The 26,590-nt window shown below is 44.0% G+C and overlaps 1 protein-coding gene across 1 annotated transcript in view; it reads left to right on the forward strand.

The window, feature by feature from the left end:
- ANAPC5 (anaphase promoting complex subunit 5) overlaps nucleotides 1–26,590 on the forward strand; it is a 152,410-nt gene that overhangs the window by 84,589 nt on the left and 41,231 nt on the right. The window contains exon 9 of the mRNA XM_086949880.1: nucleotides 10,535–10,627. Coding sequence (XP_086806006.1) covers nucleotides 10,535–10,627 — 93 coding nt within the window. The remainder of the gene's footprint in view (nucleotides 1–10,534; nucleotides 10,628–26,590) is intronic.

A 26,590-nucleotide genomic window follows, 5' to 3' on the forward strand; every position in this document is an offset into this window, starting at 1 on the left:
AGCTTCTGTAGTTTGGCTAGAGTGAACTTTACATACAGAAGCATTTTTTTTATCTGAAAGCATTAAGAACATAGGTGCACCTCATCTGTATGCACGTTTTCCTGATTATTGTTAGAAAAACAGAAGTATTGTTTGCGGAAACCATGATCTAATCTGACGCCAGTATTCATAATGTTATCTGGACTTCTCCTTGGGACATCTTTACAGAACCTTTTATTTACAAGAGCACTGTTCACACTGTACTGAACACCGGTTCCCTCTTTAAAATGCTTGACTGCAGATATTTACTATCTGCCAAAAGATATGGAAAGAGAAGTGCACCTGTGTATTCCTTTGCTATGTTTGTTACTGTAACTGGTGAATAGCACTACTGTGCTATGCTACAATTCAGAGCCCTTGAAATAAACCACCTCAACTGAGCAGCGCCAAACTAGTAGCCAAGACTTTAAAAAACTGCAAAAAGAGAAAACCAACAGGAGAAGTCTGGCCAGAAACGATGCCCCATCAACTTCAGAACACCCGCTTTCCTTGTGCACTTCAGAAAGGATGCGAAGGCCCTCCATTTTGGATAACTTGATAGACCTTCCAAAAAGGAAGCACTGATGCATAGTAAATGGCATACCTCCAGGCTTTCATCAGTTATCAGGGATCTGTTACCATCTAGTTTGGTTTATGCTTTACATGCTTAAATAGCCATTCATACCTATATGCATACAGTAGTCTCTCTGTTTGCAGGTCTGCAGTTTTCTCTTATTGTCCAGTGACCAGCCACAGACTGGCCTTCTGGAATTGGCTTTGCTTTGTCCTGGCTCAGTGAGCAGCAAAAGACCCACAGAGCTGTGGAATTCTATAAAGTATCTACTTGTCCAAGGGACTGCCTGCCATGTGAAACAAAAATTCTCTTTTGGTGACAAGTTAGGGCAGTGAACTTATTAGCTTGGATAACAACCTCTATGGATCTACCATGGCTCATATTATGTCAAGGATTGGATTCTAGCAATGCTCTGGTTTTGCCAACCTTTTGCAATTCACATACAGGGGCTTGGAAGTAGGGTTCTATGGTTGGAATGTCCTCTTTAGTCAATACAATGTTTAAGGGTGCTCACCAACTGCTGTCCAGTCTCCTTCCACACTGGAAAAAGTTGGTAATTTAATTCTCGCAAGGACAGGAGTGAAACATTTTCCAGGGTTGGGGAAAAAAGGGAAAGTGATTTTGCAGTCTGTCAGCAAATGTATACATTTGTTTTTTGCCAAAATGGTATTCACAAAAGTTGGATGGTTTTCAGGCAAGTTATGTAAAGTCTTGAAAAATTCCTGAAAATTGTAAATCTGCACCAATGCAAGAACATATGTCTGCAGCTGCAGTTATATGACTTAATTTAAAGAACTCACATCCTAATTTATTTTCATGTCGCCCAAAATGGTTTTTACACCGATTCTGAAATGCTAAACATTTAAACCTAAATTATTATGCAACCAACATGTTTTCCTAAATGATGCCGTTATTTCAAGTTGCACAATAGTTTAACAAAATTATTTTTCAAGTTGCTTGAGATGTCCGGTAATTCTAGGTTGAGGCATTTTGTCAAGGCAAGTTTCCCAAAGGAGGTCCAATGTTTAGTGATCTGTTGTCTTGTGGGCATCCATTGTTATGGCTGCTTTGGGCCTTGTATTGTTTTCCTTAAGTGCACTGCAGTATTTCAGCTGCATGTGAGCGCTTAGCTTGGGAAAATCAAGACGGTGTACCAGATAGGTGTCCATAGGCAATGCCATCTCTGAGGTTCTTGGCAGTTCTACTAAGGTTAGCTGACAGTCAGTTGTCAAAAGCTATGCAGTACGTAACCATTTACCTTGCCGTGCGGCCATTCGTTGCATTGCAGATGTTACCTCTCTTTTATTGAGCTATAGCCAATCTGTTGTCTTCAGTGCAGATTTAAAGCGGTTGTGGGCTGAGCAGATTGGGAGCCAAGGTATGTGAATCTTGATTTCTTAGAGTTTGGATGGTCACTTCTTTCCAGTCCTTGTGTGTGAATTCCTAGATTGAACATTACAACCATTAGAAACAGGGCAATTGTCCGAAGAAGATGCACACAGATGATGGATCCCCTGTGGAATGTCTATATAATGTTTTGCATTACTGATGATGGTGTTTGCTTTATGGGTTTAAACAAAGCACCTAGTTTGTGTGGCACATTAGGATGTGTCCCTGAAAATGGGAGAGTAAACTGGGGTCACGTGGTGGCCCATGTATCCCATGAGCAGTGTTGTCTTCTGTTTGATAGGCCGTGGACAGCTTATAGTGTTTCTCATCCAATGCCTTCAGATTCAGATCGTGTGGATATTGTTTTTGTACATGAGGAAGCCAGTCTTGTGTTATTAGAAGTGTTGTGAGCTATCGGCGACATGAACATTTAATAGGAGAGAATTAGAGTGAGGGCATATTCCTATGGTGCTCCACAAGGAATAGTGCTGTTTCAGACTGGATGGATCCTAGATTGATTGTGTGGTTCTGTTAATCAGGAAAGACGTAATCGGGTTGGGGAAGTTGTTCTCATCTATGGTGGACGTCATGGTGGTCAAACAGCACTTTATATTCAAAGGTGTCAATGGATTCTGAGGACGCATTATCTGTAGGCCCACTTGGTCATTATCCTGGGTGGTGAATTGAGTTGATCAGTGTTTCTAGGGCCTGTGGGCATGACTCCAGTAAGGGGTCCGTAAACTCAAGTGAACTCTGACCATAATTTTCTGTCAATTACAACCATTTTAAGTTCCAGTAACTGTATAAAGGTGGCTCCTCTTACGAGGATAATAGTTTACTTACGCAGCAATAATTACTACTTGAAGCCTGTTGTGTTCCTTATGCTATGGACTTTATATATGTATTAATAAAAATAAATAAAGATATGATTAAGAAAAATATCATGAGCTTTTTAAAAACGTTTTTAGTTAGAAGCTAACTTGTAGTTTAGGATATAGTATGCATGACTATCTACAGTCCCCTTCCAAAAATGCTCCAACCTGAACTAGCAATCAACATTCAACTAAAAGCACTTTTGAATTGCTCAAGATTTTCCTGAAAATCATAAGCATCTGAGCACTTAAGGAGTCTGTGTTCTAACTGCTCAGAGACGTATGAATGCACACAGTGGTAGATTGCCCAAAAAGCAGACCGAGATCTCCAAATAAGGCGGTAGGTAATCCACCAGGGTAGCTAAGGTTATTTCCTCTACACCCACCCTCCCTAACTAAATAACCACCCAGATTGCAGCCTTCAAGGAGGCGATGCCACAGATTTTAAAATTATATCTTGTTTGCCTTTCATTCCTACAGATCTTTTGAAGCCTCCAATTAAACATTTACCAGTGGACGTTCCACCAACCGTGCCAGGCTGTGCCTCCACTCCTATGCCACAAGGCCCACTTTCTAGAGCCTGCTCAGTGCCTAATTACAGTTAGCAAAGCAAATGTTGGGTATAATGAGGGCTACCCTCCAGTCCCTCTGCCTTGGCAACAGTGCTTCTGGAGGATAAAGGACATTTTGGGTCGAGTTAAGATGCTATCCAGCCTGTCCCACATTATAATTATGAGTGGGAGGCTAATAATTGCTATCATCTCATTATATAGATGCTAGCATTTACCTAGAATTGCAAAATGTCACCAGCTTTGATACCTCCTGGAGTTCACCCTTCATCCACATTCAGGGCTACCTCTGGAGAAAAGTGCCTCCGTTGTGGTTGAGGTGTTTGTGGAAGCCCTGGAATTAGTGCTCCCTAGAGAATAGACTAAGGCTAACCTCACAGCAAATTTGCTTCCTTCTATCGACCTTTGATTCCATGATGCCCTGACTGACTTAGACATAGCTGCTCGGTCAAATCCACTTCAGGTCCATCTGTGAGCTACCCTACTGTGGGACATCACAGGCCAGTGCCAGCAGATTCACAATTTGTGCTATAACATCCAAACCCAGAAAGCCTTGTGGTACAGGCCTCTGTGAGTAAGGTAAACCCATATTCTTTTTCTACCTTTCCATTGTACGTAGAGTTAAAAAAGAATCCGTGCTATGGGCAAAATAAAGTACCTGTCAGTAAAAGACATGCCACTGGTGCCTCCTGCCTGTTGGAATATTGAGTGGAATCTGCAGCTGCAGTGGGCCCAGCCTTTCATATGGAATCTGCATATTCCACGAGTCAGTTCAGTACCTTTTGGAGGTGGGTGATACATACAAATCTGAGTTGTAGCAACCTATTTTCCTTGCTCCCTCCAAGCTTACAGTAGTGATGGATGTGTCATCTTCATCTGGCTTGCTGTAAAGGAATTTCTGCCTTCCAGCATGCACAGCAAGAGCAGGTCAGCACATGCGATGACGGATGATAAGTTAGTTATGAGGTACTGGGCAGAGTGGGATTGGGTACACTCTGTGGCGATTCTGAGGCTTTGGCCAAATTATTTCCCTGATGGTCAGACACCTAGCAAGATCCCTCAACATAAGGGTGGATAAACTCAGCAGCCATCGTCTTGCCAATGACGAAGGGTGTCTGTACCCAGAGGTCCCATTTTGTTTTTGTCTCCTTTGGGCACACTGTAGACCCATTTGCTTTCTGTGAAAATACTCATTGTCCACCCTTTTGCACTCTGGAGTTTCTTCCTGCCGAGTCTCTAGGAAATGCATTTGGTCTTGGGTGGGCCTCTGGCCTTCAATAAGTGGGTCCACCTGTGCAGCTGATCCAGCGTGTCCTGAAGAAAATTGGGCAGACCTAGTACAGTTGATTTTGTTGAACACAGATAGGCGCAGGATGGTCTGGTACTCCAAACTGCTGATCCTGAGCATATTCCCTCCACTTTGGATTTCGCTTTGGGAGGACCTGTTGCTGAGCAGAACCAACAGAGGGGCTTTGATCTACTATCTGATGTGGTTGATGTCATTTTGGGTGCTTGTTGCCCTTCCACCAAATTAAGTTATTCAGGTTGCTAGTCCACATTTGTTGCATGGTGCTGAGTGAAGCAGGTTGACCTTTGTACAGACTATAGTCTCTGATATACATTTGTTCGCTTTATCTTTGGCCTGGCAAGTCTGTGCTGTTAATGGGTACTTCTCTGTTATTTCAGATGCCTTTTGGTGTGCCTGATCAGTCATCTTTATTCAAATGACCCAATATGGCATATTTTCTAAAAGAGCTTTCGCAATTATTTCCTCTTGTGTCCATTATTCTGCACTGTAATCCAAATCTGGTTCTAATCTTGATTTTTGCTTCTTTTGAGACAGTTGGACTCTGAGACTCCTAACTCTGAAAGCTGTGTCTCTCATTGCCTTTACTTCTGCGTTTCGCGGCTACCTGTGGGCCTTCTCAGTTCAGCCTTCATGTACTACTTTTTTCCTGACAAACTGAAAGTAGTTTTACCTTTCTACATAGGGGAGTCCCATCAGACTTCCGGTGTCCTTTTATCTGCTACATCTTTATAAAGAGGTAGAAAGTGTGCACTTTTCAGAAGGTCTACGCTTTGTTAGAGTTGCTGGTGCGAAGAAAGGAAAAGCTGTCGAAAAAAAGACCTTGCAAGAAGAACAATTTTCCCTCAATGTCCACAATATTTTAGTACAAAAATATGTTCAACATTCAATTTGGTGTGGGTGACAAATACACAGCAGTCTTATTAACTTTCTTTAGAAGAATATAACGTTTTATTCATGATTTCCAAGTTATCATTTCTTTTAGTAATAATCTTTTCTCATACTTGCTCAAGATGGAGAACTTCTTTTTTTTAAAAAAAGGTTTTTTTGTTATTTGATTTATGGATGATTTCATAGTGGACGTATAAGTCTCAAATGTCCAAATACATTGATATTTCATTCAAAAAGGAAAAAGACACATAAATCTATACATAATACATAGCTATATGCAAAAGAGTCAATTCACCAAAATAGTCATACCCCTGGTAACTAACAGTCTGTCACAAACATACTCACACAGTCATACCCTCAACACACTCATAAGAACAACATCTGAAAAAAGGGAACTGGATCCAATTGGCAGAGGCACCTTGCCAATCGGTAAGTCTCAAGACACAGTATGAGACTTCGCACTTGGTCGACGCGCGTTTCGAAGTTGGAGGACACGCTGGCTTGCAGTTATTCTAAAACTAGGTGATTCGCATGAACTGGAAGGCATAGCTTCACATTTTTGGGAAGGACAGAAATTTTAGAAAGGGGAGATCGACTCTTCTGTGGTAATAACCTACACAAAAAGTTTCGGAGAAAACTACGATCTCATCCTGTGATGGTATCCATTACGATCCTTCAATAATAGCTACATCACAATATTGGGGGGAGCTAAACTGGAACCTTCTCTGACTTCTGACATACAGAATACAACAGGGTTTAACTGCTGAACTCTTCTCCAATGAGCAGGATTAGTAATTTATGGTTCTAATGTCCCCTGGGTATATGAGTTTTCTTATCTGAAAGAGGTCCTGAGGAAGGTGGCCTTGCGCCGCCGAAACCAAATTGAATGTTGAACATATTTTTGTACTAAATATTGTGGCCATTGAGGGAAAATTGTTCTTCTTGCTGTGTTTTTTCATTCCCCTCCTTTTTAGGTCTCGCCCTGGAATTCGCATCCGAAGGATGCGTCCAGGGCGGAGACGTATAGCTATCCGACGCCGGGGAATGAGGGACAAGAAACTGTCACGAGCAGATTTGGGTGCGCGAACGTGCACGTTCTGTCCTGCGCCGCGCCGTGCACTTCCCTCCCATACTCCCAGCAAGTCAGCCTAACGCGCATGCATGCACACGCACACGCACTTACAGACACGCAGGCACCCAGACAGGCAACCCCCACAGTCACACACACGCATACACACAGACTCCAAAACACATACACACACAGCACGCTCACACACATACACAGCCCGCCGCGCGCGCGCGCGCGCACACACATACCCACGCCCTCGCAGCCCAGCAACAAGGCGAAGCCCCACTCACCGGCTTCCTTGGTGCAGCGGCTCTCACCGGCAGCAGGACTCTTCCTCCCTTCTTCGGCACCGGGGCGCAGGGTAGGCTCCTGCGCTCCAAACAATCGCGGCTCTTCCGTGGGAGGCGGGGTAGGCTCCCGCCCTCCTACTTCCTGTTTCCGGTTGTCCCGCCCGGCCTGCCTGACTTCCTGGTCGCAGGCCGGCGGCGGACTGCAGCACGAGCTTAAGTTGCAAGTGAATCTCCAGTACTCTCTCAACTGCTTGTTAATTTTATAGTGACTTCTTGCAGAGGCGCCTGGTGTGTTCTGAACTTGTGTTTTATTTTATTTTTCACATTTTTTTAAATCGTTGACTACGCGTGGCCATGAGCACATTTTTCTGGTTGCCGAACGGCTCCGTGGTGGCCGTCTTCTTCCTCTTCTCGCTCTCGTCGTCCTTCCTGTACTTCATCTACGTCGCACCTGGAATAGGTAAGACTGTTATCCATGCCTTGTTGTTGTGCTTGTATTCAGTTAAGAAGTGTCTTTTTTTAGGGCGACTGTGTGACAGGATCCGGCACCCCCTTCGATCGGAGAGCCGAAGTCAGACCCCAGAAGGCAGCACATTTTAAATACTTTTGGGGAACAAAATGCCCTGCACTCCAACTGAGTATGATATGGATTTAGCCGATGTAAAGACAGAGAGCAAGCAGCCCTCTAGGCGCTATGTTAGGAGTGTAAATGTGTAGACCGGTGGGAGTTTGAATCTCCTCTGCTGTTACTTTCACAGAATGCTCTGCCGAAGGGCACCAGCCAACAGCCCCTCGGGCAGCATTCCGCACGCGGCACTCTTCCTGCCCTCGGGGGTGATTCAAGTGGGGTAGGGGGGCGGCGCAGAGGCCTGAGTCACTGCATTTTATTTGAGCCCGGCGGCAGACAGTGACTTCATGCTTGGGGCGACTGTTTCAATTGTGACTGGCAGCCACAATTGGACATGAATTACACCCTCCATTAAAGGCTGAGAGGTGGCATTAACTGCGCTTGCCTTGCAAGTGCTCTGACCGCATGGGTTCCGCTGCCTTAGGCGAAGTGACGTCTGCCCTTGTTCCCTGACATTTGGCTGATTGTGGTGGCAGTCTGGCGCCCCCTACCGGTGGGGCAGGAACGCTGGTCCTTTGTCACCCCTCTAGCGCTGCTTCCTCCGTGTTCTCTCTAGCCTGAAGCATCCAGAGGTGGGGGACACAACGTGCTCTGCAGAACAATTTCTGACTCCCCGCATTTCCCGTAGGACTGTACCTAGGAAGAGTCTGGGACAGAATTACTCGATAAGATCCCTCGTCACCGGATCATCACCGTTTCCACTCTGGGGGTTTTGCAATACCCGAGGGCTCCCTTCCAGCCGTTGTCCTGGTGCAGTGCTGTTGTTCTGTTTGTTTACCAGACGACAGTGCACCGTGAGAGCAGCTTCCAGGGTTGCAGCCCCGATGTCACCAGGCACGTGGCCCCCCTGGCATCGGTTCGGTTGAAGGGCATCCCTCGGGCGTGTGGCCTTGGGGTACCTTTTGTCTTCTGGCTTTCATCTGTGTTTTGTGTCTGTTTCTTTCATGGTCTGTGCTTGTTAAGATGTGTGTAACAGCTGACATTTATATGTTTTCCTGGTTTTCATTGCTTGATTTTGGTTGCGAGAAAGTGTCACTCATAGTTGTTGAAATGTAACGCACAATTACACTGAATTTATGAAAATGTCACACATGGGAATCAGAAACTTTGGCAGCTATGCGCTCTTCACTGGGGAAGGAAGGGTTAGGTCCTCGCGCACCTTTTGCCCTATTTTTGGAGTGCGATATGCCACAGCATCACTCAGCGCCACCACAGCATCAATCTGTGCAACCATTCCACAACAACTGATTCAAATATGTTCTCTCAATGTTTCAAGCTTTATTACAGACGTCACAAAAAGATGTTAATATTTCACTTCAGTTCTTGGATTTTGGTCACAATAAAATACAATGAACATAATCTTTAAAAAATGTTAAGCTATTGCCATTATAAATTACAATAATTTTTATTTAAGTATTCATTATTAAAAAAAAAATAAAAGCCATTGTTATTTGTAATATCAATACATCTAAGACACGTAAATACAAAACATGTTGCATTACAAATAGGTAGGTGTCACATTTGCAAAAGTTAAAAGCATTGGCATTGTAAATGACAAAGCTATTAATTTCGCTATTTTCAAAACCAACACATAAATAAAATATTAGTCATTTACAATACCAATAGCTCAAACTTTCCTAATGCAAGGCCTATTGCATTGCAAATGCTTGTTCCTGACCGAATTCAGTTTTGAGGGGGTCCCATTAATTTTGCTGTTGAAAAAAAGACCTTGTCCTTCTGGATTGTCCATTGCATAAAACTCTTATGCACTGGCCTAATAGCAAACTTTTGATGCCTGCTGACTATTTCCACCAAAGTCAATGCCATAAATACTCCTTAATCAGTTGTCATGCCAGCCTTTGATATCTGTCATCCCTTCCAATGAGGTTGATCTGGGGAATGGACTATCAGAAGAATAATTTACTTACTTTCAATAAAGGTTTTTATGGTAGTTACTTTATCTAATCACAGACTCCTTGCCACCTATCCACGTCCATGCTCTGTGACATTTGTGAACATTTGGATGTAAATAATGTACAGAATTAGCTTTTGCCAATTGGCAGTGACAGATCAATCATTTAGCTTCTCTTCGCGTTCTTGTGCAGAATAGTCTAACGATGAAACTGATGTGACATGAAATGACATAAATTTGTAAGGCGCAAACAATTCACCCTTTATAAGTTTTTAAGCCGCTGGGGGCCGGCAGGGAGATTAAGTGAGCTATTGCCCAGAGTCACATAGTACTGAACTGAGCTGCTGCCGGTGCCAGGGTTCGAACCGTGAGTCCCGCGCTTTGGAGTCAGCCGCTCTGGAGTCAGCCGCTCTGGCCACCGTGCCACACCTCTTCCTGAGCCAGCATCGATGGCACCTTTTTATGTAGCTTTGTGGTGTCACATCAGGAGGCTGAATGGAGTCACAGCGGAGGTTGAAAGAGTCACTCATTGGTGTAAGATCTATAGTAAGTGTTTCCGGATCCAGTCTCGTGCCTGGTGAGAGTCACTATATGAGTAGTCTGCATCTAGATAGAAAATCCATCAGAACAAATGCAAACAAAGGTAGGTAACTTATTCATGTGTGCTTAAAAGGTGTGGCAACAATATAGCAATGGTAAAGTACCATGAGAAGGATTGCTTGGCACCCAAGCTGACCATTGAGTTTGCTCTCGTAAAGTGCTTAGGTTTGTTGCCTAAATTAAGTTTTTCATGTGCCTTCTCTCTTGCAAATTATTTGACTTTGCTAAACCACAGCACAATACTTACAAGAAAGATTTCAGAATTCTAAAACGTGTTCAGCAATATTCTAACGATCAATTATTAAATATTACGTGTATTGGGATATATCTACAATAAAACAGCATTCCACTATAGAGCCATTTCTGAAGTTGTTTTTTTTGTTGTAATGTACTTGTATCTTCTGTTCTCCTTATAGAGTTGGCTATACATTTTGGAACAAAAGAAGGGGTCTGACAACTGCATTCTATTGGAGCACTCTGTAAAGAAAGCGGTGCACTTTGGCTTGCCGGTAGGATTCTGTTTGCTATGCAGCATCTCATTTAGATTTACTATCTGCGAAGACTCTTACTACCTCCACTCTCTTCTGACTGTTGCTATCATTTGCTATCATTTTAAAGATATGTTCCTAGGCATGCAGTGCTAAAGAAGATGCTGCAACACTGCGTATTAGGGTTTCTTAAGCAAGTATTGCTCCTTATCATGATGCGTAGGAGGAAATGGAGAAGCAAGGGCACAGCCTTGAACAGCTCTTAAAGTAATCATTATAGATTTTTTCCTTTGAAATCTCCATTTCAATTTTTCCTAGGGGTGCGGTGAAATGTTGACTTGAGACTGATAAAAGTAAAAAATATGGGCTCTTTAAGCGTAACACATTTTAAGCAGATGCCTAAATACGTCTGTCACATACGCTACCCACTTTAGCATTAGTCAGTACTTTTGTTAACATCTCCTTGATGAGTTGATGGAATAATTTGTCAGTTTCCTTATCTCAAACATGTGTAGTGATTCTCTCAGAATCATCCATAGTATTCTATTTCGTATGTATCACAATAATTCCAGTGTGGAGGGTCTGCATGTTTTGAGTCCGTATATTGTCTAATCTGTTTAATGATGACATCAAAATCTGTGCTACAACGCTATTAGCACATTTATTTTGTTGGATCGTCATTTTATACAGAGTATAACCTTGCAGTGTGTTTCCATTTAATGCTTTGATTTAAATCACATGTTCTGTATTTTTGCCAATGTAATACTGTTAAGATCTATTTCATTAGTGCGGAGAATCTTTATTAGGTGAGTCCTTGTAGACTTTCACATTTGCATTTCTCATCAAACCCTTTCTTAGTCAAAGGATTTGTCACAAGACTGCAACTTTTGATCAAAAGGTAGTCCACTTTAATTGGCTGAGTAATGGCAAGATTTAATGTTTGGGTATATTCGATTGCATCACACGCTTCAGGTGAAAATATCGGTGGGGGAGGAGGCCGTGGAGTGTTCTCCCCTAGAAAACAGACTGCTTGATGGCCACATGACCAAGAATGCAATCTCTCTCACATATAATACATTACTGAGAAACACTTGAAGGTAGCTAGAGCATCTAAGGACGCATTGGCAAACATATGTGGGGGATCTAAATGATTTGAGGTAGGCACTTCAATTCCTCAGATAGGTGACAATAAAAGTATATATATATATATATATATATATATATATATATACACTGCCTGATCCAATTAAAAATACTTCATAAACTATATTACACAAATCCTTCTTTGTAAGAAGGTGTAAATCACACATGAGAAGTGCCAACGAGAATGTGGCCCTTTTTAGCACACACTGTGGAATTGCCCCCAACTCCGTCAATTTTGGGAAGGGGTCACACAGAGTTTAGAGGAAGCCAAGGGAATTCACATTGAAGCTCTATTGAGAATGCCTCCCAGTCAACCAACAGGATTCATTTTTAGGTTGAGCCTGAGCAGCGCATGCGCTGCTTTGGGAGGCATGCTGTATGCAGGTGTGGACTTGAAGCTCTGCCACTCACCGCCCATATTTTTTCTTGGCTTGTGTCATTGTCCTTTATAAACTGTGGCTTTCTATTGGTCAATAAGCTTAGTAGTTCCTCCTTAGTACCGCCTTGTCTCATACTGTAACCTTCCTTAAGGAATGGCCCTTTTACTTGTGTTGTTACTCGGTAGGCTTTAATTACAGCCTCCAAGCACTATTTCGTTATTTGGTTTTCACCTGCCTGCTGTTGCAGGCAACACATGCTTACTCCTAATGTTTTTTAGGTCTCGGCTAGCGTAGGCTGCGCACATGCGCAATCTTGCTGGCGAGATATGAGTTGGAGTACGTTTCACTAGCGAGGTTTAGCCCCACCCCTCTTTTCCATTAGCTGGCGTCACCGTTCATGCTAAACGGTGGCCAGCCATTGGAAAAGAGGTCCCAGTGATGTACTCTTTTCTCTTTTAGAGCCGTCCCACTTGGACTGGCTTCCTTGACTTACGTGTGTGGTAACAGGTTTCTTATCTTCTTTATGGGGCGAAACAGATGGCCCCATAAAGAAGATAATAAACCTTTATACCACACATGTAAGTCAGGCCAAGCCCGTCCAAGTGGGACTGCTCTATTTACTTGAGGAGTTTTGTATAGCGCAAACTTGTATTCAGTGTGTCAGCCTCTGGTTCCTTTTGAGGTGAGGCGGTATTGAGTTTGCCCCATTCCCTTCGTCATCGAGTCTCGAGCTCATGTTCAGTCTGTACAAGTCAGTGTGTCTCCGTCTCGTGTGCACAACGCAGTGGGGCTGCCTTTGTGTGCCCGTGTCTGCTGTAAGCATGTGTGAAGAGCGGTCATTAGTATGCGCTACTTCACTGATCAACCTATAGCCATAGTCTGCGGCGATGAGGGGGCCGCGAGTGTGCCCTGTCACCTTTCTCTGGTCCACGGGACATGAGCTTCAGCCACTACCTAGTTGGTGGGATTGATAGGGGCGTCTGCAGTCTGCCCGTAGCTCTGGTCCTTAGGAAAGGGAGGGCGCGTCGTCGTAGAGCCCCGTTCTGGCCCACAGGAAAGCAAGAGGCCTCTTCCCTGTGCCATGGCCCATACTTTATTGGAATGGAAGGGGCGTCTTCAGCGTGGGACATGGCGGAGTGTCTTCAGTGTGCCCCAGTCCTTAGTGGGAAGGATGGGAGCTTAATCGGTTTGGTTAAAGGAGCAGTGAGGTCCCGTATATACCTACCCCCATTCCCTCGGACTGCATACCCCGCCCCCGCCACCTTCCTACCCGCGAGCAGCTCAAAGCCAACAAAAAAGATCAAAGGAGAGACCGGCTGTTTAGGCTGAGGACGTTTTTTTTTTTTTTTTTTTTAATGCACACAAATTATCTATTTCATTTACAGAAAGTGTCACTGTCGTTGACTCCGGACTCGGGTGTGAGAAGTTGGCCTGGTATATGATGTTCACTATTCTAGTGAGCACCTTGCACCAGTCCAAACAACCCTTATGGTGATGGTTGTAAAGTCAACCTTATAGACCAGCTATCCTAGGGGTAGCATGGACAAAGCAGTCTTAGGCTAAACTCAAGAGGGCATGTGAAGCCAGCTTATGAAATCCCTTTAATACCAAATGAAAGGACACCACACAAGGTATATATTGAAAATATATATGTATTTATTTCTAAACCAACCCCTGAACTCTTTATGAGCACAGAAGCACAAGCGCAAAACGAGTAACTTAATAGACTAGTCAAAAGTTGCACAATTATGGATAGGGCGATGTGGCCCGTCAAACCATATATCAAAAAAGTGGTATAAGTACCACGAACAATGGTAAGGCCTAGGGCCTTGGGAAACACTGGACTAACAATGGTTAGGGAGCAGGAGGCCCACGGGATGTGATGTGTGTGCAGTGTCTAAAAGCACACGAGTGTACACATTGAAGTCATTGGGTGCGTAAAAGTTATAAAGTTAAAGAATTAGGAGTCTTCCGACTGGGCTAGAACTTAACCACTGGAAACTAGGACACTAGGGATGTAAACCTCTACAGGAGCATCGTAATACTTGCATTACCTAACCCACAGGAAGCAGGTGCATAGGTCCAAAAGAGTGTCGGGTTTCGTCGTGGAGATCTATGGAGCCTTGGAGTAAAGATGCTGCAGGCGGCCAGAAGAGAAGAGTCCGGGTGGATCCAAGGGTGGATCGAAGATGTAGAGGACCTGAAAGCAGAGGGGACAGAGACTGGGTCACTAGCCAGTGACCAGGGTGGAACCAGGATGGAACCAGGCGATGTCGGGATGCGATCAGGTGCTGATGGGAAGCTTGTCTCTGCAGCCGCGTGGACCAGGAGGCGTCGACGAGGACCGGGATGGAGGCACGAGCTGTCCCACGAAGGCTCTCGCTGTCGGCGGTTTCTGGTTCAAGATTGGAGGCAACAAGCCTTGGCAAAGGCAACCCACGCAGGAATTGATGTAGGATTCTTACTCAGACCAGCAAGGTTTGAGGGACTGCTTCTTTTCAGGGAAGCAAGGGCCAGTCTGGAGCAACCAGACCAGCGGTGTAGTTTCACGGGATCGTCGCCAGGATGGCCACTAGCCAACGGGCAAGTGACTGGGCAGACGCGTTGAGCAGGAACATGCAAAAGGGCCCCACGCAGAACTCGTGGAGTGTGCAGGGCTGATCTTTGGTGCAGATGCTGCTCTAGGCTGGGGCTTCTCAATCCCCAATGCACAGCTTCGAGGAGGCCTCGGGGCTGCACAGTTAGCAGGTTGCAGACTTTTCAAGATGGCCGGTCCCACGTCTCTCGTCGCCTCCACGGGTCTCCGCTTTGCAGGGACTGTGGATCGGGCTGTTGGATGTCTGGGAATCCGGTTCTTGTCAGGCTCTGGGCTCGGGCGGGAGGCGGCGGCAAAGAAGTTGGCGATTGCTGGATGGTGCCTGCTTGTGCAGGGTGGTCACTCCTTGACCACAAGGGAGATTCTTCAGTCGTCTTCTTCCAAAGTAGAGTGATGAAGGTCCAGAGTTTCGTTTCAAAGTTTAAGTCAGGATAATCTAAAGTCTCTAGCCTCCGCTCCTACCTATATATGAATCTTAGGGGCTGGATTACCTGCTAGGTCCCTCCTATGGGTGGGACCAGGGAAGGGGGCTGTTACACCCCTTTCCCTCTGTCCAGTTTTGCGCCAGAGCTGGGGCAGGAAAGCCCCAGCATCAGTTTGAACGGGACTATGCATGGGACACCTTGTGTGCCCCAGGCATGTCTCAATCCTTTGAGCCCTCCTTGTCCCAATACACAAAGTCCTGTCTGGGGTGGTGCTAGCACCTCCCAAGGCAGGAAACCTATTGTCCAAGCCTCCCTCGCTGGAAGGACTCCCAGCAGCAGGAGGTCAGACTTGTGTCTGTGGCAGCAGCATCCATTTTGTGATGCTGAGGCTCTGGTTAACTTTAACCGGGAATAGTTAGAACAACATGTCTTCTCCCTCTAGAAGGGTGGAATGCTACCCTCATCGCCAGGACTGGCGAGGGGGTAGTATTCCAAATCGTATGACACCTTACTCTACATGTTTCGATAAAGCCGAACCATAGTTAGCATCTAACCGCGAGGATTATAATGCACTTAAGAGTATATGGTATGGCAATATCCTAGAACAGCTAAAGGATATGGTTCCGAAAGCTGCAGGCAGGCTCAGCTCATGCTAGAGCACCATCTCACATAAAACCAAGTACTCTGCCTTCAGGATTGTTAAGGCCTGCCATAGGAGTGACTTATAAGTGTATATGTGTCCAGACATAAGGTTAGATATAGGTATACTATATCTAAGCAAGGGGTGATTACACCACCTTGCCCCAGCTGAGTGATCAGCCAGTTGTGTAGATTTGAATGGCCAGCCAGGGGTGTCAAAAGATATGCTGCAGCCCCTGGTAGGCCTTGGATGCACCTATGCCCTGGGTACCTATGGTACACTGTACAGGGGCTCATAAGGTGACACAGTATCCAATTGGTAATGTACCTAAAGTACATAGTAGTGAATTTAGAGAGAGAGCAGCTGGGCTGTGGGTCTGATTAGCAGGACCACAGCCACATTAAGTCAAAAACCAGTGAAGCAAAAAGTGAGGTGACCAAAGGAAAGCAGACCCAACTCTCCTACAACGGGCGTTTTCAGTCCAGACTGCATCTTGCTAAAACCGGCATTAAGGACTAGGCTCTATTACGTTTTATATTCTATCCCTTTAAAAGGGTGGGATCCCCACTAGGAATCTGAGGGATAGGCCATGAATCAAGCCTATAATAAATATAAGATACAACAAGCTAAGAAGCACGGCAGTTTATTGCCTGCCATTTGCATCGCTAACAGCAGAAGCCGTTGCCAAGCGACAAAGCTCCCATCAACAGTCAGGGCTCCAGAGAGCCTGAGAGACCAGGTAACTCACCAATAGTGCAAAGAACGGCAGGAGCGGTCCCGAAGGCAGCCAGGCGTGTCATCATTGAGAAGGAGCACGAGCACCAACATTCACCCTGACTTTCCGAATGTTTTCACACACGTACTAAATGCTTTGTGAATAAAAGAAATATACATGCCTATCACGCAGAGACTCTGTCCACCTTCCAAAAATACTTTTCTTTACAATTTACTATATATTTACAAACTCGCTCTCTTTCTGGGTTTAATATTAAAAGAAACTCCTTGCTACTCTTCATGGGGCGAGCACACACAGAATCCCAAACACTCAAAGTTGATCTAAAACTGTGTCTGGTCATCCTGCGACTGTGTAATTTTAAAACAAAAGAAAGGGGTATATCTAGAATATAAGATACGCACCTTTTATTGCTGCTGAGGAGTAAATACTTTGCTGCAGTTTCGCGCGCAAATAAGTTGGAACAAGAGGTCCTTACTGCCCCATCAAGATGACAAGGAGTCTGGAGAATGGTCTGGAGACGGGGAGCTGCACTGGTCCAAGGCCTCGCTGCATTCGCAGGTGCAGCTCTGGGACCCTGCCGAGGGAGCCAGGCCCTCCTTCTCGCGCTTCTTCTGCTTCATCCGCCGGTTCTGGAACCAGATCTTCACCTGGGTTGCGTTGAGCTCCAGGGTGGTGGCGATCTCCACCCGCCGGGCCCGTGTCAGGTACTTGTTGAAGTGGAACTCCTTCTCCAGCTCCGTCAGCTGCTTGGTGGTGAAGCTGGTGCAAATGGGGTTCTGCGCACTGTCCAGGCTGTACTCTGAGGGTTTCACTGTCAGGGAAGAGAAGAGACACGAGAGTGAGATGGAGTTGGCACACGACGGCAAGGAGCACGCCTTTCAAACTCCTGAACACAGATAAACATAAACAAGATACATGGTACCAGGAAATCGATCACATTGAAACACTGGAGCATTACCGGAACAGCAACACGGTCGGCTAATATAATTGTCAGTAATAAAAGTAAAGGACTGCTTAGGAAGGAACTCAAAGACCCACAAGTAACTAGAAATGGCAGCCCGGTGCCAGCGTTTATTTGCCACTCTTTATTTTGTGTACTTTCTATGGTGCATGCCTTTTCAATAGCCTCGCCTCGCTGTTCTATGCGGGCTGGAGTCACTGTTGAATATCCTTGTTCTCCTAGCCCCTTATTCTGCCAGTCCTGCGAAATCCGTCCACCCAGCATCCCTCACCCCCTGCTTTTCACATCTCTACTCCACGGTTCAGGGGAGTCTCCGGGGGAAATAATGTGGCATAACAACGACCCATCCCAAATGGGACAGTCTGATCACATCTGAACTGTTGGTTCAGCGCCGCATCCCCTCCCTCCGCAATAAACAAACAGCGTTGTAGCAGGGCCTGCTTCCAGGAGCATTGCTACGATTCGGGCTTCGTGCTGTAAGGCGCCTCTCGGTACAGTCGGGTGCAGCGCTCCATAAAACATCTTATATTCATGCTATCGTTGTCACACTAGAATCGCCGGCCTCCCTAGACACACACCCCTGCTGGCCCAACTTAGTCTTTTGCTTATACTGCTGCATACAAGCAACCGTGTTATGGAATATATATCGGGGGTTTCTGGTCAGATTCGGGCGTGGCTCTGCTGTCCCCTGCTCTGTTAATATATAGTACAGACGAGTCCCTCACCTCTAAAGGGGGTAGATCACCCCCCACCGGACAGGGTTTCTCCAACTCTTAAATCGAAGAGGTACCCAATCCGACAGTCTGAAATAAGCTCTCACTGATACTCATCAGTGCTTTCATTGTCAGCCGCACCCCTCTGCTGCATACTATATATTTGTAAGCACACTGCATACATCACACAGCCCCCCAGCTCCTGCTAGTGGGATCTATGTGATCAGTCCACTCCTGCATTGATCTTTGTGATCACACAGCCATGGCCATCAGCTCCTGCAAGTGAGATCGTTGTTGACTACACTTTACACATCAACTCCATACACTTGACATTTTGCTAGTACTAAGTACAGATCGCACATGCCCAAAGAGCCTGCACGTGTGACCTCTGTAACAGATCAAACATACTTCAATGAAGGCACAGCCAAGAGAGTCCACCTTGGCTCTTGCATATACAAATGTGAGGAGTTCACTTAACAGATCACTTTGACATCGCGCTCAGGTGCCTGAAATCTATTCGTGTATGGAACTCAGCCTTGAGGAGGCCTATGTATTCAAAAAGATGGCATGTGCAGGAGATTAAGGACTGTGTGATTTATAAACTGCATTCACTGGGCCCAAGAATTGCTGCATGGTCTCTATGTTCTCTACTTGTGCAAGCAAGATCTTTGAGTCTGCACAGGCTTCAATACCCTTCACTTTTAGAAGCACACATCACACAACTGCATGATGTTTTTGCGAGGACAGTGTACAAATGACAGAAGCCTCAATTTATTTTGTGTGTGTGTGTGTGTGTGTGTGTGTGTGTGTGTGTGTGTGTGTGTGTGTGTGTGTGTGTGTGTGTGTGTGTGTGTGTGTGTGTGTGTGTGTGTGTGTGTGTGTGTGTGTATGCAATAGGTCTCGCATTTGCGAGAGATTAAGCAAATAGCATTGTAAATGACAATGTCATTTATTTATCTGTTTTCAAAACCAACCCATAAATAAAAAGTTTGTCATTTACAATGCCAATAGCTCTAACTTTTTCGAAGGCGAGACCATTTGTATTGTAAATGCTTGTTTTTTTTAAAGCACGGCACGTCACTGTGGCGGCCACGCCTTAGGTTTGTTTGCTGAACCGAACGCCGTTGAATTTATATTCTTTTCTCATATTTATTCACTTTTTTTTTGTTTCAAGCTCCCCATGCCACACTTTCACATTAATGGAGGCCACGCCCCTTTCTTTAGATGAGCCGCATCTAAACGGAGGTCTGCCGGCCGCTATTAAAATGATATCGTGCATGGGGTGCTTTTACGAAAAAAAGCATTTGCTTGTCAACTTGACAAGCACATGCTTTTTTTTGTAAATTCGCCCCATACCGAGCTTTCACTTTAATGACTGTTGCGCCCCTTCCTTTAGATGCGGCTTGTCTAAAGAAAGGGATGCGGCCGCCATTAACGTGAAAGCGTGGCATGGGGCACTTGTAAACAAAAAAAGTATTTGCAATGCAATAGGACTCACACTTGCGAGACTTTAAGCAATTGTCATGTACAATGCCAATAGCTCAAACTCTCATAAATGCAAGACATATTTAATTACAAATGCTTTTTTTTCTTGTTTTTTTTGGGTTGAGAATGCGACGAGGTGCTGGTGCATGGTGTGGGGTCGGGTAAAGAAAGTGTGTTTGTCTATTGTATCTTCATGGTGCCCGCTTCACCAGCTGCCATACCCATAAATATAATGGAGTGACAGAGTGGTTCGTCCAGCAGCCTTTAGTGATCTAACGCTTTACATAGGCCACTGTAAGCATCTTCAAATACTGACAGCACCATGGGATCTTGCCTGGGATTGATTGGCACCACTGGGGCATCACCTGAAATCTTTTACACACCTGGCTCCTTAACTTTACACCGCTTTAAATTTACAATGCCAGTAGCTTAAACTCTTGCAAATGTGAGACCTGTTGCATTGCAAATGCTTGTTGTACATTGAGATGAAGGACCTAACATCACTCACTAAGCAAGATCCCCCTTATATTGTGTTTGGTGGGCACTCGATTTGGACTATTTTAAGAAGCCCTTGCAAGACATTTTGGGCGATAAAAGGTAGTAATTTGCTTGGATGATTTTAGGCACATTTGTGCCTTGTTAGGATAGCTAGGTATGCCTGGCCTTTGACCCAACCAGTAGTCCATCACTCCAGGATTAGCCAAAAAGGTCAAACGTGTATAAAAAGTGTTTTCTCGAGCCATTTAGCCCAAATGGCTTTTTAGTGTTATAGGTTACTCTAGGGCGCCTCAATGGATCTGGTGAGCTTTGGTGCCTTAAAGGACAAGAGGTATGTAAAGATTTCCTCCATGGCTCTTTCATTATCCGTATATCGTTGGCCATATTATTCCTCGTATGTCTGTGCTTTTTCCTTGTCATCTCTGATAACCTCTCCATTGTATGTATTAAGTGTGGCTCAGGGGTTAGAGGCGGCAGACCCGGAAGCTGAGATCGGCCCTGGACCAGGGTTCAATTCCCCGCCTCGGCGGGTCTTGGGCTCAAAAATTCCACGGACTCGATAATTCTCGCTCCGGTGCCTTCTCGACTCACGGGTTCACACTCTGCGACTCTGGGCAATAGCTTGCTTAATCTCCACAACGGCCCCTCGCGGCGGGATGCCTGGCTTTCACCTTGCGGATACCCTGCCGGGGTTATCTCACAGGGGAATACCAGGACGGGTTCCCTAAGCAAGCGCCGGGAAACCCTTTGTGGGTAGCTGTGCGCTATATAAGCTCAAATACATACATACATACATACATGCTCCTTTGTCTCTGATGTAGTTCTCAGATTGCATGGCAAAAGTTTGTCACATTTAGTACATTAGGAAAATTAGACGTAGCGGTCTCAAACGGTGTACTAACTGCAAGACCATCGCTTCTGTGTACCAGTCCCTCATTTGGAGTTCTATTAATACTGCTGAGTGCAGGCTCCTAACTCCTGATGTAATATTTGTATAGAATGTTGCACACACATCAAAAAGGTTTGCAGCTCCTTTGCTAGGAGTGTTTTCTGCACACTTGTGTTGCGCATCAGCCTATAGATCGTAATAGGTAGATTTGTGCTGAATACTGCAATTTCTTTATCCAGACCAGAATATTTCAACCTGTTCTAATACATCTGTTTTATAGCCTGATCACTGGTAAGCTATTCGCTTCTAGCCTTTCGGTATCCTCAGTGACATCCCCTAAGATAAACTTTCACTCCTTAAATTTCGCGTGCCAGTGGATTCTTCCATATTGTCTCTTTCAGGCACCTCAACAGGGTATTGCTACAGTTATCAAGATCTCTTCTGAGTGAAAAATCCAGTTTTCATCTATATAATGGAATTTGTATAGCTGTACATAATTGGCGGGCACTTTTATTTGTGTGGTTAATTCTGGAGGATTTACCAAAGGTGGAATTGATGAACTTATTCTTATTTTATTTTGAGGCTTCTCGTGAGCCATCCTTCAATTCACGTAGAGTTTCTGGATAATGGTCTGCAGTAGGGGCTGCTGGGAGAGGGTTTGATTAGGCAAGATTGTGTCAAGGCCTCCCAGCTGGCAGTAGGAGACTCTTCAAGCGCCTTGAAAAAAGGCAAATATCTGTGCAGGCGAGCGTAATCTAAAGTTTCACGTATAAAAGAAATAGTGGATGACTAATGGGATGCAACACTAATTCCTGTCAGAATATGCAAATGTACAGCTGTCCACGGAACAAAACTGAGCCACAGTGGGCTCTCGCGGGTTATACATTCATGATCCCTGAACATACGGTACCGTCTTTCTGCTATTGTCACTGAATCATAGCAGCAAGAGCCTATCACACTACTGTGACAGCCACTGTCATTCACTTCCTGGGGGCATTTTCAAAGGGCTGCACTCCTTTGTGGCTTCCAGCAATGAAGGGGTTAACTTCCCACTGGTCCCACAGTTCCAGCTGTCACACCTGGGGCTGGAGTCTCCGCCTTCGTTTTTCAGTCTGACAGAATGAGGCTTGGAAATGAGAGGGAGCTTCATACATGTCTGTAGAGCAAGTTCTTCTTGCACTGGTGACCAGGGGAGTAAGTAGTAATATGAAGTGGAGAAGCGTTCACGCTTGTGAGAGGTTCTCTTCTCTGGCTTGGGACCCTTACTTGGTTGGCAGAGAAGAAACTCATTTCCCTATCTACAAACCATTACCCACTGAATAGATGTTTCAGGGGAACACGCAATGCCTTTCCAACGCAACTTTTGTCAAGCAGGTAAGTATTTGCATCTTTACCATTCATACCTTTAACATGCACATACGTATTTGTTTTTCAATTACATAATTATGTTATTTTGAAAAATGTCTTCGGTGCAGGAAGTGTTCAAGAAAGGTAAAAGTAATTTTAGGTTTTAGTGGTGGTAAAGGAAGGTTAGGAATACATTAAAACCATTGGCTGTTTGGGGAAGGGGATCCCACAAAACAAATATATATTTCCAAAGGTTTTCCTGCTTCGAGGGCGCACTACACAGCAGGTAGGAAATTCCTTAATTAGTACATAAAAGCGCAGTACCATTCCGACCTGGCTTGAAGTCCTCATGCCTAACATGTTTCGACCTTGAAGGTCGCAATGGTACTGCGCTTTTATGTACTAATAAGGAGTTTCCTACCTGCTGTGTAGTGCGCCCTCGAAGCAGGAAAACCTATCGAAATACATCTATCTATCTATCTATCTATCTGTCCTATCTATCTGTCCTATCTATCTGTCCTATCTATCTGTCCTATCTATCTATCTATCTGTCCTATCTATCTATCTGTCTATCTATCTGTCTATCTATCTATCTGTCTATCTATATCTATCTATATCTATCTATCTATATCTATCTATCGCTATCTATCACTATCTATCTCTCTATCTCTCTATCTCTCTATCTATCTCTCTATCTCTATCCCTCTATCCCTCTATCTCTCTCTCTCTCTATCTCTCTATCTCTCGCTCTCTAGCTATCTATCTCTAGCTATCTATCTCTAGCTATCTATCTCTAGCTATCTATCTCTAGCTATCTATCTCTAGCTATCTATCTCTAGCAATCTATCTCTAGCAATCTATCTCTAGCAATCTATCTCTAGCAATCTATCTCTAGCAATCTATCTCTAGCTATCTATCTCTAGCTATCTATCTCTCTATCTATCTCTAGCTATCTATAACCTTATCTATCTAGCTATCTATCTCTATCTAGCTAGCTCTCTATCTCTATCTATCTAGCTAGCTATCTATCTCTATCTATCTAGCTAGCTATCTATCTCTATCTATCTCTCTATCTCTAGCTATCTATCTCTAGCTATCTATCTCTAGCTATCTATCTCTCTATCTATCTCTAGCTATCTATCTCTAGCTATCTATCTCTCTATCTATCTCTAGCTATCTATCTCTAGCTATCTATCTCTAGCTATCTATCTCTAGCTATCTATCTCTAGCTATCTATCTCTAGCTATCTATCTCTAGCTATCTATCTCTAGCTATCTATCTCTAGCTATCTATCTCCAGCTATCTATCTCTAGCTATCTATCTCTAGCTATCTATCTCCAGCTATCTATCTCTATCTAGCTAGCTCTCTATCTCTATCTATCTAGCTAGCTATCTATCTCTATCTATCTCTCTATCTCTAGCTATCTATCTCTAGCTATCTATCTCTAGCTATCTATCTCTAGCTATCTATCTCTAGCTATCTATCTCTCTATCTATCTCTATCTCTCTATCTCTAGCTATCTATCTCTAGCTATCTATCTCTCTATCTATCTCTAGCTATCTATCTCTAGCTATCTATCTCTAGCTATCTATCTCTAGCTATCTATCTCTAGCTATCTATCTCTAGCTATCTATCTCTAGCTATCTATCTCTAGCTATCTATCTCTAGCTATCTATCTCTAGCTATCTATCTCCAGCTATCTATCTCTATCTAGCTAGCTCTCTATCTCTATCTATCTAGCTAGCTATCTATCTCTATCTATCTCTCTATCTCTAGCTATCTATCTCTAGCTATCTATCTCTAGCTATCTATCTCTAGCTATCTATCTCTAGCTATCTATCTCTCTATCTATCTCTATCTCTCTATCTCTAGCTATCTATCTCTAGCTATCTATCTCTCTATCTATCTCTAGCTATCTATCTCTAGCTATCTATCTCTAGCTATCTATCTCTAGCTATCTATCTCTAGCTATCTATCTCTAGCTATCTATCTCTAGCTATCTATCTCTAGCTATCTATCTCTAGCTATCTATCTCTAGCTATCTATCTCTAGCTATCTATCTCCAGCTATCTATCTCTCTATCTATCTCTAGCTATCTATAACCTTATCTATCTAGCTATCTATCTCTATCTATCTATCTCTCTATCTCTAGCTATCTATCTCTAGCTATCTATCTCTAGCTATCTATCTCTAGCAATCCATCTCTAGCAATCCATCTCTAGCAATCTATCTCTAGCTATCTATCTCTCTATCTATCTCTAGCTATCTATCTCTAGCTATCTATCTCTAGCTATCTATCTCTAGCTATCTATCTCTAGCTATCTATCTCTAGCTATCTATCTCTAGCTATCTATCTCTAGCTATCTATCTCTAGCTATCTATCTCTAGCTATCTATCTCTAGCTATCTATCTCTAGCTATCTATCTCTAGCTATCTATCTCTAGCTATCTATCTCTAGCTATCTATCTCTAGCTATCTATCTCTAGCTATCTATCTCTAGCTATCTATCTCTAGCTATCTATCTCTAGCTATCTATCTCTAGCTATCTATCTCTAGCTATCTATCTCTAGCTATCTATCTCTAGCTATCTATCTCCAGCTATCTATCTCTAGCTATCTATAACCTTATCTATCTAGCTATCTATCTCTAGCTAGCTAGCTATCTATATCTATCTAGCTAGCTATCTATCTCTTACTATCTATCTCTCTATCTCTAGCTATCTATCTCTCTATCTCTAGCTATCTATCTATCTCTCTAGCTATCGATCTCTATCTTTAGCTATCTATCTATAGCTATCTATCTCTATCTCTATCTATAGCTATCTATCTCTATCTATAGCTATCTATCTCTATCTCTATCTATAGCTATCTAGCTCTATCTGTAGCTATCTATCTATCACTGGGCTTCCCCTGCAGCCCCTATTTAAAATACTCCATAGGGGTGTCCTGGGTGGGCATTGGGAGACCCACAAAAATATTTTTTTAAAGAATACTAAATGAGTGGCAGGAACCACTCCATTTTTTTATACACTTCTTCACGAGCACTCCTAGCTTGACCTCTATTCTTTTCAGCTGCAGTGCAGAGCCCCCTTTGTGGTTGTTTTTCTGATTGCATTTTGTGGGTTAAATGTTAAAAGTAAGACTCCGAGACATGGTATTTTTATTTAAAAAAAAATATTCTAAGTCTTTTGACATTTTTCAGCCTTCAAATTGCAATATTGAAAGCTATATTATAAAAAAAAGACCCAGACGTTTTTTAAAATTAAAACTTTATAACAATAATCACTATTATTAATCATTGCATTTTGTGAAATACTGAAGTATACTACATTACATTAACAATGGTGGGGACTTTTAGAGGAAGATGATAGATCTGTGTAAGAAATTGGGTTACTGGTTGCGTGGGGTAAAACCCTACTCAAGCAGCAACCACAATCCTTGTTAGGATAAAGTCCCTAGCAAACCCCAAATTAACCTGTGCTCAACCCTGTGTTAGCTTGGCACAGAGCAGCCAGGCTTAACTTAGATTCAGTGTGTAAAGTATTTACGCAGCCCTTCAAACAGTAAAACAGTGAAAACTCGGCACAAGAAAAACCCTTCACCAAGTTAGGACAATAAAGTACATTTTAATAGATATGTCAAGAGCAAAATGAATGACATAAATCCAGTCAACAGAACTAGAGATATTCAGTTTTAAAGTTTTCAGTGAAAATACCACTAAAAAGAGCGAAACAGCTACTGTGGTTCTGGTTGCGCTGGACTGGGACAAAGCCACAAGTTCAGGCCTACTGCGACGGAGCGTGGACTGGCAACAAAGACCCAGTAAGGCTTTTCCCTGCTGAAGAAGAGGACCTTAAATCCCAGTGGCAGAGAGTTGTATAATCCCATGTCCAGGATGCGTGGCACGGCTTAGGCAATGCGAAGTGCTTATCGGAGATGCATCGTGCACCGTTGGTTCCAAGGAAGTTGTGGGGTTTGCAATGCGCAGTTCTGTGTCGTTGTCGAGGCTGCTGTTGATGAGAGGCTTGCAATGTGAGGGCCTGCGTAAGGGATGCATTGTGTAGCAAAAGTGATGTGAAGTCCTTGCGCTGGGAAAGTCCATGTTGCAGCGGTGATGCATTTGTTCTTCTCCGGGTTGCGCTGCAGAGGAGATGTCGGTTCTGCTGGATCC

Source organism: Lissotriton vulgaris, unplaced genomic scaffold (genome assembly GCF_964263255.1).
Source record: "Lissotriton vulgaris unplaced genomic scaffold, aLisVul1.2 SCAFFOLD_1442, whole genome shotgun sequence".
Classification (NCBI taxonomy): Eukaryota; Metazoa; Chordata; class Amphibia; order Caudata; family Salamandridae; genus Lissotriton; species Lissotriton vulgaris.